Here is a 12,227-nt window from a genome sequence, read left to right as displayed (position 1 = left end):
TGCCGTCTGTGAGTGGTTATTTCACGTTGACGTCGAACATAGCCAGTGGTCACGTTAATGTGACTGAACCGTGTATAATCTGCGTTATTTATCCATGTCTGTATGGTGAAAATTGCTGTATGAAAGAGTGTCAAAAAAAGACAAAAATGAAACAAACCTTTTCTAATTGGCGGTCTCCAAATGAAGGAACCTCAGATACTGCGAGGTTCCGGGTTCGAGTCCCAGTGTGGCACACAGTTACAGTCTGTCAGGGAGTTTCAGAACGTCACAGCTCTGTGTTTTGTGTTTAAGGGCCAGTAAACCTAACGATGTAAGCAGGCTGTTTTGGCCACTGTACAGCTTTTGAAGTGAGGCGCTGGCCTGTTGCAGATGTCGGCGGGAGTGGCCGGCCAGCCCCAGCAGCCCCAGCAGCAACAGCAGCAGCCGCCGCCCTGCGATGCCGGGCTGGAGGTGCGCGAGGCGGGCCGCGCGCTCAAGGTGCACGCCGAGCTGCCGCACCTGGTCAGCCTGGGCGGCGGCCGACTCAGCACCGCCGTCACCCTGCACCCGCTGCCGCCAGGTCTCTCTCTCTCTCTCTCTCTCTCTCTCTCTCTCTCTCTCTCACACACACACACACACACACACACACATTTATGTGTCGATCTGGTAGGACCGTTAATGTTGTTTTTTTTTTTTTTTAATTTATGAATAGACCTAGCTCTTTAATGTACAGTTTCAAGCATAGTCCTATTCCCACGACTGCGGCTTCCATCATGGTCTTCTTGCTTCTTGTAACTCCGCTTGGAAGTTTTGCGCGTTCTTGACGATTCGAGCAATAGCTGCAGCAGAACTCGAGGTGCTTTAACTGATCCGCTTCTTCTTCTTCCCGCACCTTCCTGCTTCAGTGCGTTTTTAGCTGCATACATCGCTGTCAGGCTACAGTTCTTCAAACAGCCCTGCTTCCCACCCTTGTCCTCCTTGTTTAGTGCACAATGTGCAGCATTCATAACTCGCCTGAAATTCATCACTCCTAAACCCAACTTAATTTTTCCTCGCATGGTTTTATCAACTGCAAATGCTGCGATGCGTTGACATATACCAATATCCTTCATTCTCCGTATTGCCTTAGTCTTATCAGCTAAAATCCTATCTGCAGTGTGACGACTTGATAGATCTTTATTTGCAGTGTATGCAATATCATGTTCCATAGACGCTTCGTTGAGCATATTAACCCCCTTATAACCTCATGCCAAGCGTTTTTGAAGCTTTGTCCCAGGTCTATAGTAGTTATACCCAAGGATGTGTAATTCCAGTGGCAGTTCGTCTAGAATAGCACCACCTCCTCTAATGCGTTTCCTAGCACTCATGTTATGCTACTGCAGTGGTTGTGGACTGTGAACCCCCATTATATAGCAAATCGTTAGCATCAATCCAACTGTTTTGTGCAGCAGGAAAACCAAGCCATTTGACTAGTGCTTTATTTCCCCGATGTCTTATGACTCCCTCCACCAGACACACATCCAGTCCTGAGCTTTTCTATAACTTCTCGGTGTAGAAGCAACCTGCAGTTTCTTCGCCTTTACTACCCTTCAATATATAAATTCTAGGATTCGTTCTTTGCACCTTTGAAAGTGTAAATATCTCTGTTGACCCGTTCGGTAGGTATGATTTCCGAAATTCTGTCTTGCGTTTTGAGATATGTACCAAATCATCTACATTTAATTTCTGTCTGTGTGGATGCAGTATTTTAATACGATAGCACACCGTATCCATGAGTCCATTATCACGAACGTCGATTGGTCTCATTTTTACTGTGGTATGTTTGGTTCGATTTACTGAGCAATTATTTCTGGGAGGATACCTGTCCATTTGTGTGAGTCGTGAAGTTAAAACGCATCTACATTCGACCTTCTATTGTTTTGTTCAGGTGCTCCACGATACTTGCCTTCAGGTGAGTGAATGTTGAGTAGTGATGTATTCCGTACCGCTGCATCACGGTCTTGAAATACCTATTGTAAAACTCCCCGCAGAGGTCGGTTTGGTGGCTGTCTGGGCATCGATTAGTTCCTGTCTGTAGCAAACGCTCAAAAACATCCACGACATTTCTACCCGTTTTTAACAGGTAATGCCCAAGTAAATTTTTTGAGTATGTGTCAATAACCATCAAAATATATTTGAATCCATTATTCTCATGTGAATATTCCCTCATATCTATAAGACCAGCTTTCATAAGTCATCCAAACCTTTAATCATAACATGCCTACGAGCGTATGTTTTGCTTGGTTGCTTGTGCAATTCTCGAATTACTGTCTCCATGCTTATTCGATGATGCCTCTCTCTCTAAGCTCAGAGATTAATGAAACAGCCTCATTCGAATGACCTGTATTACCTGCAGCAGCTGATGCCACGAGCAGTCGTAGTCGATCTATTAGCTCGTTAGACGCTTAAATTATTCGATCACACGGATACCATCATCTACATGAAGAGGAAGAAGAAGATCTCATGGATGCGTTAAATCTTTAAGTTTGCTGGAATTCTACGGGTGTCCTTTCCTCCATCGACTCATGAAGAAGATGTGTGAAAATAGAGTTGATGTGTCTGCTAATGAAAATGTAAAATTACTTTTCAGTTGGATAGGAAAAAATGAATTTTTACCTCATAAACTGTGTTCTTTTTTTTCAACCATGTTCCCGCTTTTAGTACAGTGTACAATGTGGTTTTCTTCAGGGACAGGAGATATAATTTTGGACATCTCTGCTATATATCTTTGGAAGTGGGCATGGTCACGTGCCTCCTGCTCCCATAACCCAATTCGTGCTGCATGATAGGCATAATTCCATGCAACCATTCTATATAATTTGTTATCTTCCATCTTGAACTTCGCCTCCTTAATAGCACTCACCTTCAGCAAATGTAAATAACAACAACAATAATAACACCAACAACAAAGACGAATAGTGACTAATTTTTTTTTCTTGGGTTATTCAGTTCACACAAATACAATATAGTTCGTGAGGTACAACATAATTCTTGAGGTACAATATAGTATTCTTGAGGTATAAATTGACTCTGCTATTCCAATGCAGAAATACTTTTAACTTACTGGCTACAACAGTAACACTGGTAGGAATTTTTTAATAAATCTACACAAAAAACTAATGTGGAGATACTTTCTTTACTACAACTAAATTCTACAGCCCCAGTAGCATAGCTTTCACAATAATTCTGACGGACTGTGCACGCTTAGAATCTAATTTCAACAGTCCCAATAGCAAAGGTTTTCACAATAACAATTTTGATGGATTGTGAGCAATATATATATATATATATATATATATATATATATATATATATATATATAAAGGCTACCCATACATTGCATATGAACAAATAAATCAATATATAATTTTTCTTCTATTTTTGCTTTTTCAATATTTTTTGTTTATGCGTTTCTCTCTCTCTCTGTCAACTCAGTCCCCCACCCCTTCTCTTGCTACAAGTGAGTAGTGTCAGTACGGGAGGGTTTCAAGGGTTTCAGTCCCGTCATCACAAATGATCCTTTTATCATCATGAGGCGACAGACCGATTTTAGACTGCAGCACAGTGTACACCTCGTGTCCTCTCGATTGAATACTGGTCTGCCGTACCATATGCAGTGACTGTGGTGCAACACCGCGAACACCTCTGCACAGGCACTGCAAATAGTCTTTGATAGAGACGGCTCTCGATGTCATACAACACACTCTCTTAGCCCGCCTCTGGGTGGCACATTCCAATGTGCGATACGCATACATTTTGAGTGTAGACCTACAAACTCCACAATCGGCAATCCATTTGCCTCGTCCTTCATAAGACCCATAACCTTCCTGTTCTGTGGAATAACAGGATCATTGGCTATGTATGAGGACATGTCGAATTCATTACGATAGCACCTCATTATTTCTTCACCAAACAGTACACCACGCAATATCTCCTGTAATAGCTGATACTAGGGTTGAAACAGTGTTTTCGAGAATACACAAACATGTTCAAATCGGACTCCATATACATGTGTTAGCAGCGTCTTGAGGACATTGGTCTTACCACCGTGCACTCTGAGGCATCTTGTCATGGTTCGCATGGCTCCCTCTCATCGGAGGTTCAAGTCCTCCCTCGGGCATGTGTGTGTGTGTGTGTGTGTGTGTGTGTGTGTGTGTGTGTGTGTGTGTGTGTGTGTGTGTGTGTGTGTGTGTTGTCCTTAGTGTAAGTGAGTTTAAGTTAGATTAAGTAGTGCGTAAGCCTAGGTACCAGTGACCTCAGCAGTTTAGTCCCATAGTCCTTACTGCAAACTTCCAATTAGTCTTGCCACAATTGGATGGGCCTACAATAACTGCTTGTATATTATCAGGGAGGAGGATTCCGTTCTTCTTCTTCACGTCTTCTTTTGCATCTTCACAGGACCAGTCACAGACAACAAAGTCCTTGTGATGAGGAAGTTTCACCCACCCTACCATGTTGTTAACTATGTCAGGTACTGACAAGTAGTTGAAATACATAGAAAGATACACTTGAAGGCATGGTAATAATATGTGTAGCCACTATAGCTCCATCACTTAACCGACTGAGCTATTTTGGCTACTTAGAGAAATCAGCTATGAACCATAAACCATGGACCTTGCTGTTGGTGGGGAGGCTTGCGTGCCTCAGCGATACAGATGGCCGTACCGTAGGTGCAACCACAACGGAGGGGTATCTGTTGAGATGCCAGACAAACATGTGGTTCCTGAAGAGGGGCAGCAGCCTTTTCAGTAGTTGCAGGGGCAACAGTCTGGATGATTGACTGATCTGGCCTTGTAACATTAACCAAAACGGCCTTGCTGTGCTGGTACTGCGAACGGCTGAAAGCAAGGGGAAACTACAGCCCTAATTCTTCCCGAGGGCATGCAGCTTTACTCTATGGTTAAATGATGATGGTGTCCTCTTGGGTAAAATATTCCGGAGGTAAAATAGTCCCCTATTCAGATCTCCGGGCGGGGACTACTCAAGAGGACGTCGTTATCAGGAGAAAGGAAACTGGCGTTCTACGGATCAGAGCGTGGAATGTCAGATCCCTTAATCAGGCAGATAGGTTAGAAAATTTTAAAAAGGGAAATGGATAGGTTAAAGTTATAGTGGGAATTAGTGAAGTTCGGTGGCAGGAGGAACAAGACTTTTGGTCAGGTGAATACAGGGTTATAAATACAAAATCAAGTTGGGGCAATGCAGGAGTAGGTTTAATAATGAATAAAAAAATAGGAGTGCGGGTAAGCTACTACAAACAGCATAGTGAACGCATTATTGTGGCCAAGATAGACACGAAGCCCACACCTACTACAGTAGTACAAGTTTATATGCCAACTAGCTCTGCAGATAATGAAGAAATTGATGAAATGTATGATGAGATAAAAGCAATTATTCAGGTAGTGAAGGGAGACGAAAATTTAATAGTCATGGGTGACTGGAAATCGAGAGTAGGAAAAGGGAGAGAAGGAAACATAGTAGGTGAATATGGATTGGGGGAAAGAAATGAAAGAGGAAGCCGTCTGGTAGAATTTTGCACAGAGCATAACTTAATCATAGCTAACACTTGGTTCAAGAATCATAAAAGAAAGTTGTACACATGGAAGAATCCTGGAAATACTAGAAGGTATCAGATAGATTATATAATGGTAAGACAGAGATTTAGTAACCAGGAACTGAAGAAACTTCAAAAAGGTGGGAATTTAAGGAGATGGGACCTGGACAAACTGATTAAACCAGAGGTTGTACACAGTTTCAGGGAGAGCATAAGGGAACAATTGTCACAAATGGGGGAAAGAAATACAGTAGTAGAAGAAGAAGGATGAGGAATGAAGTAGTGATGGCAGCAGACGATCAAGTAGGTAAAAAGACAAGGGCTAGTAGAAATCCTTGGGTAACAGAAGAAATATTGAATTTAATTGATGAAAGGAGAAAATATAAAAATGCAGTAAATGAAGCAGGCAAAAAGGAATACAAACGTCTCAAAAATGAGATCGACAGGAAGTGCAAAATGGCTAAGCAGGTATGGCTAGAGGACAAATGTAAGGATGTAGAGGCTTATCTCACTAGAGATAAGATAGATACTGCTTACAGGAAAATTAAAGAGATCTTTGGAGAAAAGAGAACCACTTGTATGAATATCAAGAGCTCAGATGGAAACACAGTTCTAAGCAAAGAAGGGAAAGCAGAAAGGTGGAAGGAGTATATAGAGGGTCTATACAAGGGCAACGTACTTGAGGACAATATTCTGGAAATGGAAGAGAATGTAGATGAAGATGAAATGGGAGATACAATACTGCGTGAAGAGTTTGACAGAGCACTGAAAGACCTGAGTCGAAACAAGGCCCCGGGAGTAGACACATTCCATTAGAACTACTGACGGCCTTGGGAGAGCCAGTCCTGACAAAACTGTACCATCTGGGGAGGAAGATGTATGAGACAGGCGAAATACCCTCAGACTTCAAGAAGAATATAATAATTCCAATCCCAAAGAAAGCAGGTGGTGACAGATGTGAAAATTACCGAACAATCAGTTTAATAAGCCACAGCTGCAAAATACTAACGCGAATTCTTTACAGACGAATGGAAAAACCAGTAGAAGCCGACCTTGGGGAAGATTAGTTTGGGTTCCGTAGAAATATTGGAACACATGAGGCAATACTGACTTTTTGACTTATCTTAGAAGAAAGATTAAGGAAAGGCAAACCTACGTCTCTAGCATTTGTAGACTTAGAGAAAGCTTTTGACAATGTTGACTGGAATACTCTCTTTCAAATTCTAAAGGTGGTAGGGGTAAAATACAGGGAGCGAAAGGCTGTTTTCAATTTGTACAGAAACCAGATGGCAGTTCTAAAAGTCGAGGGACATGAAAGGGAAGCAGTGGTTGGGAAGGGAGTGAGACAGGGTTGTAGCTTCTCCCCGATGTAATTCAATCTGGATATTGAGCAAGCAGTAAAGGAAACAAAAGAAAAATTCGGAGTAGGTATTAAAACCCATGGAGAAGAAATAAAAAATTTGAGGTGAGCCGATGACATTGTAATTCTGTCAGAGACAGCAAAGCACTTGGAAGAGCAGTTGAACTGAATGGACAGTGTCTTGAAAGGAGGATATAAGATGAATATCAACAAAAGCAAAACGAGGATAACGGAATGTAGTCGAATTAAATAGGGTGATGCTGAGGGAATTAGATTAGGAAATGAGACACTTAAAGTAGTAAAGGAGTTTTGCTATTTGGGGAGCAAAATAACTGATGATGGTCGAAGTAGAGAGGATATAAAATGTAGACTGGCAATGCTAAGGAAATCGTTTCTGAAGAAGAGAAATTTGTTAACATCGAGTATAGATTTAAGTGTCAGGAAGTCATTTCTGAAAGTATTTGTATGGAGTGTAGCCATGTATGGAAGTGAAACATGGACGATAAATAGTTTGGACAGGAAGAGAATAGAAGCTTTCGAAATGTGGTGCTACAGAAGAATGCTGAAGATTAGATGGGTAGATCACATAACTAATAAGGAGGTATTGAATAGAATTGGGGAGAAGAGGAGTTTGTGGCACAACTTGACAAGAAGAAGGGACCGGTTGGTAGGGCATGTTCTGAGGCATCAAGGGATCTCAAATTTAACATTGGAGGGCAGTGTGGAGGGTAAAAATCGTAGAGGGAGACCAAGAGATGAATACAGTACAGGACTGAAGACCACAACTGTATATATATATATACACACACCGCTGGCCATTAAAATTGCTACACCAAGAAGAAATGCAGATGATAAACGGGTATTCATTGGACAAACATATTATACTAGAATTGACATGTGATTTCATTTTCACACACTTTGGGTGCATAGATCCTGAGAAATCAGTACCCAGAACAACCACCTCTGGCTGTAATAACGGCCTTGATATGCCTGGGCATTGAGTCAAACAGAGCTTGGGTGATGTGTACAGGTACAGCTGCCCATGCAGCTTCAACATGATACCACAGTTCATCAAGAGTAGTGACTGGCGTATTGTGCTGAGCCAGTTGCTTGGCCACCATTGACCAGACATTTTCAGTTGCTGAGAGATCTGGAGAATGTGCTGGCCAGAGCAACAGTCGAACATTTTTTGTATCCAGAAAGGCCCATACATGACCTGCAACATCCGATCGTGCATTATCCTGCTGAAATGTTGGGTTTCCCAGGGATCGAATGAAGGGTAGAGCCTTGGGTCGTAACATATCTGAAATGTAATATCCACTGTTCAAAGTGCCGTCAATGCGAACAAGAGGTGTCCAAGATGTGTAACCAATGTTACTTCATACCATCACGCCAGGTGATACACCAGTATGGCGATGACGACTACATGCTTCCAATGTGCGTTCACCGTGATGTTGCCAAACATGGATGCAACCGTCATGATGCTGTAAACAGAACCTGGATTCATCCGAAAAAAAGATGTTTTGCCATTCGTGCACTCAGGTTCGTCGTCGAGTACACCATCACAGGCGCTCCTGTCTGTGATGCAGCATCAAGGGTAACCGCAGCCATGGTCTCCGAGCTGATAGTCCATGTTGCTGCAAACGTCGTCGAACTGTTCGTGCAGATGGTTGTTGTCTTGCAAACGTCCCCATATGTTGACTGAGGGATTGAGACGTGGCTGCACGATCCGTTACAGCCATGCGGATAAGATGCCTGTCATCTCGACTGCTAGTGATACGAGGCCGTTGGGATCCAGCATGGGGTTCCGTATTACCCTCCTAATCCCACCGATTCCATATTCTGCTAACAGTCAATGGATCTCGACCAACGCGAGCAGCAATGTCGCGATACGATAAACTGCAATCGCCATAGGCTACAATCAGACCTTTATCAAAGTCAGAAACGTGATGGTACGCATTTGTGCTCCTTACACGAGGCATCACAACAACGTTTCACCAGGCAACGGCGGTCAACTGCTGTTTGTGTATGAGAAATCGGTTGGAAACTTTCCTCATGTCAGCACGTTGTAGGTGTCGCCACCGGCGCCAACCTTGTGTGAATGCTCTGAAAAGCTAATCATTTGCATATCACAGCATCTTCTTCCTGTCGGTTAAATTTCGCGTCTGTAGCACGTCATCTTCGTGGTTTAGCAATTTTAATGGCCAGAGTAACTTGATTATTCATTATGTCAATAACTGGTGTAACACTGAAAAATAATGAAATTAATAAGTGTAATACTTGGCTATAATGAGAGAGGTATGAAATAAAACACAAACATGGTTCGAGATTATATATACATACATTATTTATTTATTTAAATATCATACATACGATACAGTATTTCAAGAAAATCATCAGACTCTTCCTTTATCTTCTTCTTTGCACTTGTACAGTATTTCCCAAATAAAGCTTTATGACATGCAATAAATTCCGTACATATCTCCCTCAAGCCAATGGACGCCTCACAGTACTCAGATTTTTCACACGCACATTTAATCTGTTTCTGTTTCGGTTCAGTGTTCATGTGCAAACAAAGGTAATGCTTCAAATCAACAATATATACACTATGCACACATAGGAAGTTTACATCATTATTGTATGCAGAGCCTATGCTCGGCAACCAGCAGTTCAGTCTCTCCAAAGCAAGATGTAGCGCGGTATCCATAAAATATAACTTCACAACTATAGCATGCATTAGATAAACACAGTTGTCACCCAATTTCACACACAGTGTACAGTCATCATGTACTGTTATGGATAGTGTCACACCAGTAAGGCGAATGTCTGGGGGAGAACGAGTTGGATAATACTCTGCAGTCATCTGCTGATTGATGTAACACTCTGCACGACGCATTTCGTCCCAGTCGAACTCGGAAATTGGCACTATAACACCCTTTGATGCATTTTCAATTTCTGTTCTCGCATGCAAGCCCCAGACATGATGTGATTCTATACCAATGTTTACACTGTTTGTTCCACTGTGAGTTAAATTGTATGTAGATCTGAAAAGCATGTGTACACTTGATGCCTTCTTAGCCACAGAATGTGCACTCTGTGGCTGCACTAGCACAGCACAACACTGCTGGAATGGATCGTATGTTGGTGAACAGTACTGTCCTCCATTGTGCTGCTGTTTGGGACCACCAGCAGTGTTTGATGTGTTGGGAGCAGATCGTGTGTCTCCATCACACAAATCGATGAGTGGGACAGACAACAGCAGCTCCTTGTCCTGCTCCAGCAAGTGGGCTGCGTGTGCTACAGGATCCCATGTGGTTGCTACAGGTTAAGACATGCTAGAGGTTGTTGCTGCCGCAGGCCTAGAGGTCAGTGCAGGTCTTGACAAGATGGCAGACGAGTTTGCTACGGGACTGGACATGGCAGAGATCGGCATGTTGATACTTGACCCTGCTTGCGAACTTGGATGCGTCTAGGGCTATTGCTGAACAAGGCGAGGAAGCAGTAGATATGGACCAAGATGCAAAAACAATCAGTAATAATAATAATAATAAATAATAATAATCACAGAGAAAGATGTGATGTGGGATACTTACTTTCCCGTTTCTTCCTGTTCTGCAGGGCTGTGTTGGATTGCAACTGCTGTTGATGCTTCATGGTTCTTCTTCTGCTGCTGCTGGTTGACTGAGTAAGACTGAGGTCCCAGAGCTGCTGAGTCTGCCCTATATCCCCTCCAATGACATTATCAGATACTGCTATCCTACTGGCTGAAGTCTAACATGTGACTGGATTAAGGTTTCCTATTGGTTCCCGCCATCTTGGATTATGGCACAGAAGGGACAACAGCGCTCTCTCTTGGCAGTACTGTGACCTATGTCAGCTGGACTCCACACCTCATTGTGAAGACACTGGATGGAGGTACTGCCTCTAATTGTTTACATGAAGACTGCCTGCAAAATAAAGACTTACATCCATCCTGTCCAGCACAGGTTGAGTCCTTTCCCCACCAATTCTTAGGAAGAGGTGGCAGTAGGACGACTTAGGTTAGTGTAGGTAGCCCAAGTGACCTATTTTCCCGCCAATTTCTTAGGTTAGTGAAGGTAGCCATGGTGAGTTGCATTGTCCTGTTGGAATTTGAACTTCTGGGGGAGGGGGTTAGGTTAGTGGAGGTAGCCCAATTAACCTATCTTCCCGCCATGACGTCATTGTGACGTTGCCATATCTAACACCACCATCTTGAATAAATGTGGTAGCAGTGCAACATGGGGTGGTACATAGTTTGCTCTACTACTCACAGTGACTCTGTGATCTTCACACAGATGTCTGATGCCATCACAAACCAACCGTTGCATGGATACATATAAACAGTTCTGTTTGCTGAGCTTCTTTATGTCTCCAACTGCTTTCTGAGTCGTTACAGTTTCTGATGATGTCTGCAGGACTGGAAGACGAAACCTTGGGCAAAGAATTATGCCTCCGACCACGGCCTTAATATGCATAAAGCAAATATCAGCAATTTTGTAAATATCGACCGTGAAAGCCTGCATTGTATGAATAACACGTCTCCCATCTGTGCTGTAGGATTCATAATGGAAAAATACGAACTGTGGGTACAAGGGTTGACTGATGATCTCTATGAAATAGCAAGAAGTCCGCTGAAACAGTTTAGATGTTGGTAAGCCTGATATTGTTCAAGATTTAAAATATGGGAGACACAATAATTTGTTGGGCTGTGTCACATGTACTTTGTAAAAGAATAAAAATGATGCACAAAGAAAATATTTTTACTAAATAAAAATAGTGGACTACATCCCACATAAAGAATCGAGTGAAGTTCCTGAGCAGATGCACTGAAGACAGTTTACTGTTGAACAAAAAGTATTTATCGTAAGAAAAATATTGCCATAATAAGTTTCATGAGATCACTAACAAGCGTAGGATCTCATATTAATTGGTACACATTAGCCGAGAACGAAGCATTGCTTAGGCTGTCAAGAATCTGGGTTTACTATCAGTGTTGCGTCTGTTGACAACAAGCAACAAACGATCATGGCAATCTGCATATTGTATTAACGATCAGTAAGTAGGGTTGCAACATCGCTCGTAAGAGCACTGATGTTGAGATATGAATGCTTACATGGAAAAGCATCGATGTTAAAAGAACATCGCTTTTAAAAACGAAACATCGATGTATTTAATATGTTTCTATGTATTTTAGAATTATTAGAAAATGCACGCCGAAACCATTTTACTTGTAAGTAGCGTAATAAAAGAACGTAAGATGTGTAGTCAGAGACT

General features: G+C 42.3%; 1 protein-coding gene across 4 annotated transcripts in view; it reads left to right on the top strand.

Annotated features, from left to right (window-relative positions):
- LOC126236505 (pleckstrin homology-like domain family B member 1) overlaps nucleotides 1-12,227 on the top strand; it is a 1,102,343-nt gene that overhangs the window by 769,641 nt on the left and 320,475 nt on the right. For all 4 annotated transcript variants that reach the window (XM_049945868.1, XM_049945867.1, XM_049945865.1 and 1 more), the window contains one exon: nucleotides 370-559. In XM_049945868.1, the coding sequence (XP_049801825.1) occupies nucleotides 370-559 (190 nt within the window). The remainder of the gene's footprint in view (nucleotides 1-369; nucleotides 560-12,227) is intronic.

This window comes from Schistocerca nitens, chromosome 2 (assembly GCF_023898315.1).
Source record: "Schistocerca nitens isolate TAMUIC-IGC-003100 chromosome 2, iqSchNite1.1, whole genome shotgun sequence".
Classification (NCBI taxonomy): Eukaryota; Metazoa; Arthropoda; class Insecta; order Orthoptera; family Acrididae; genus Schistocerca; species Schistocerca nitens.
Note: the sequence above shows the minus strand (reverse complement) of the source record. Positions and strands in the feature narration are given on the sequence as shown.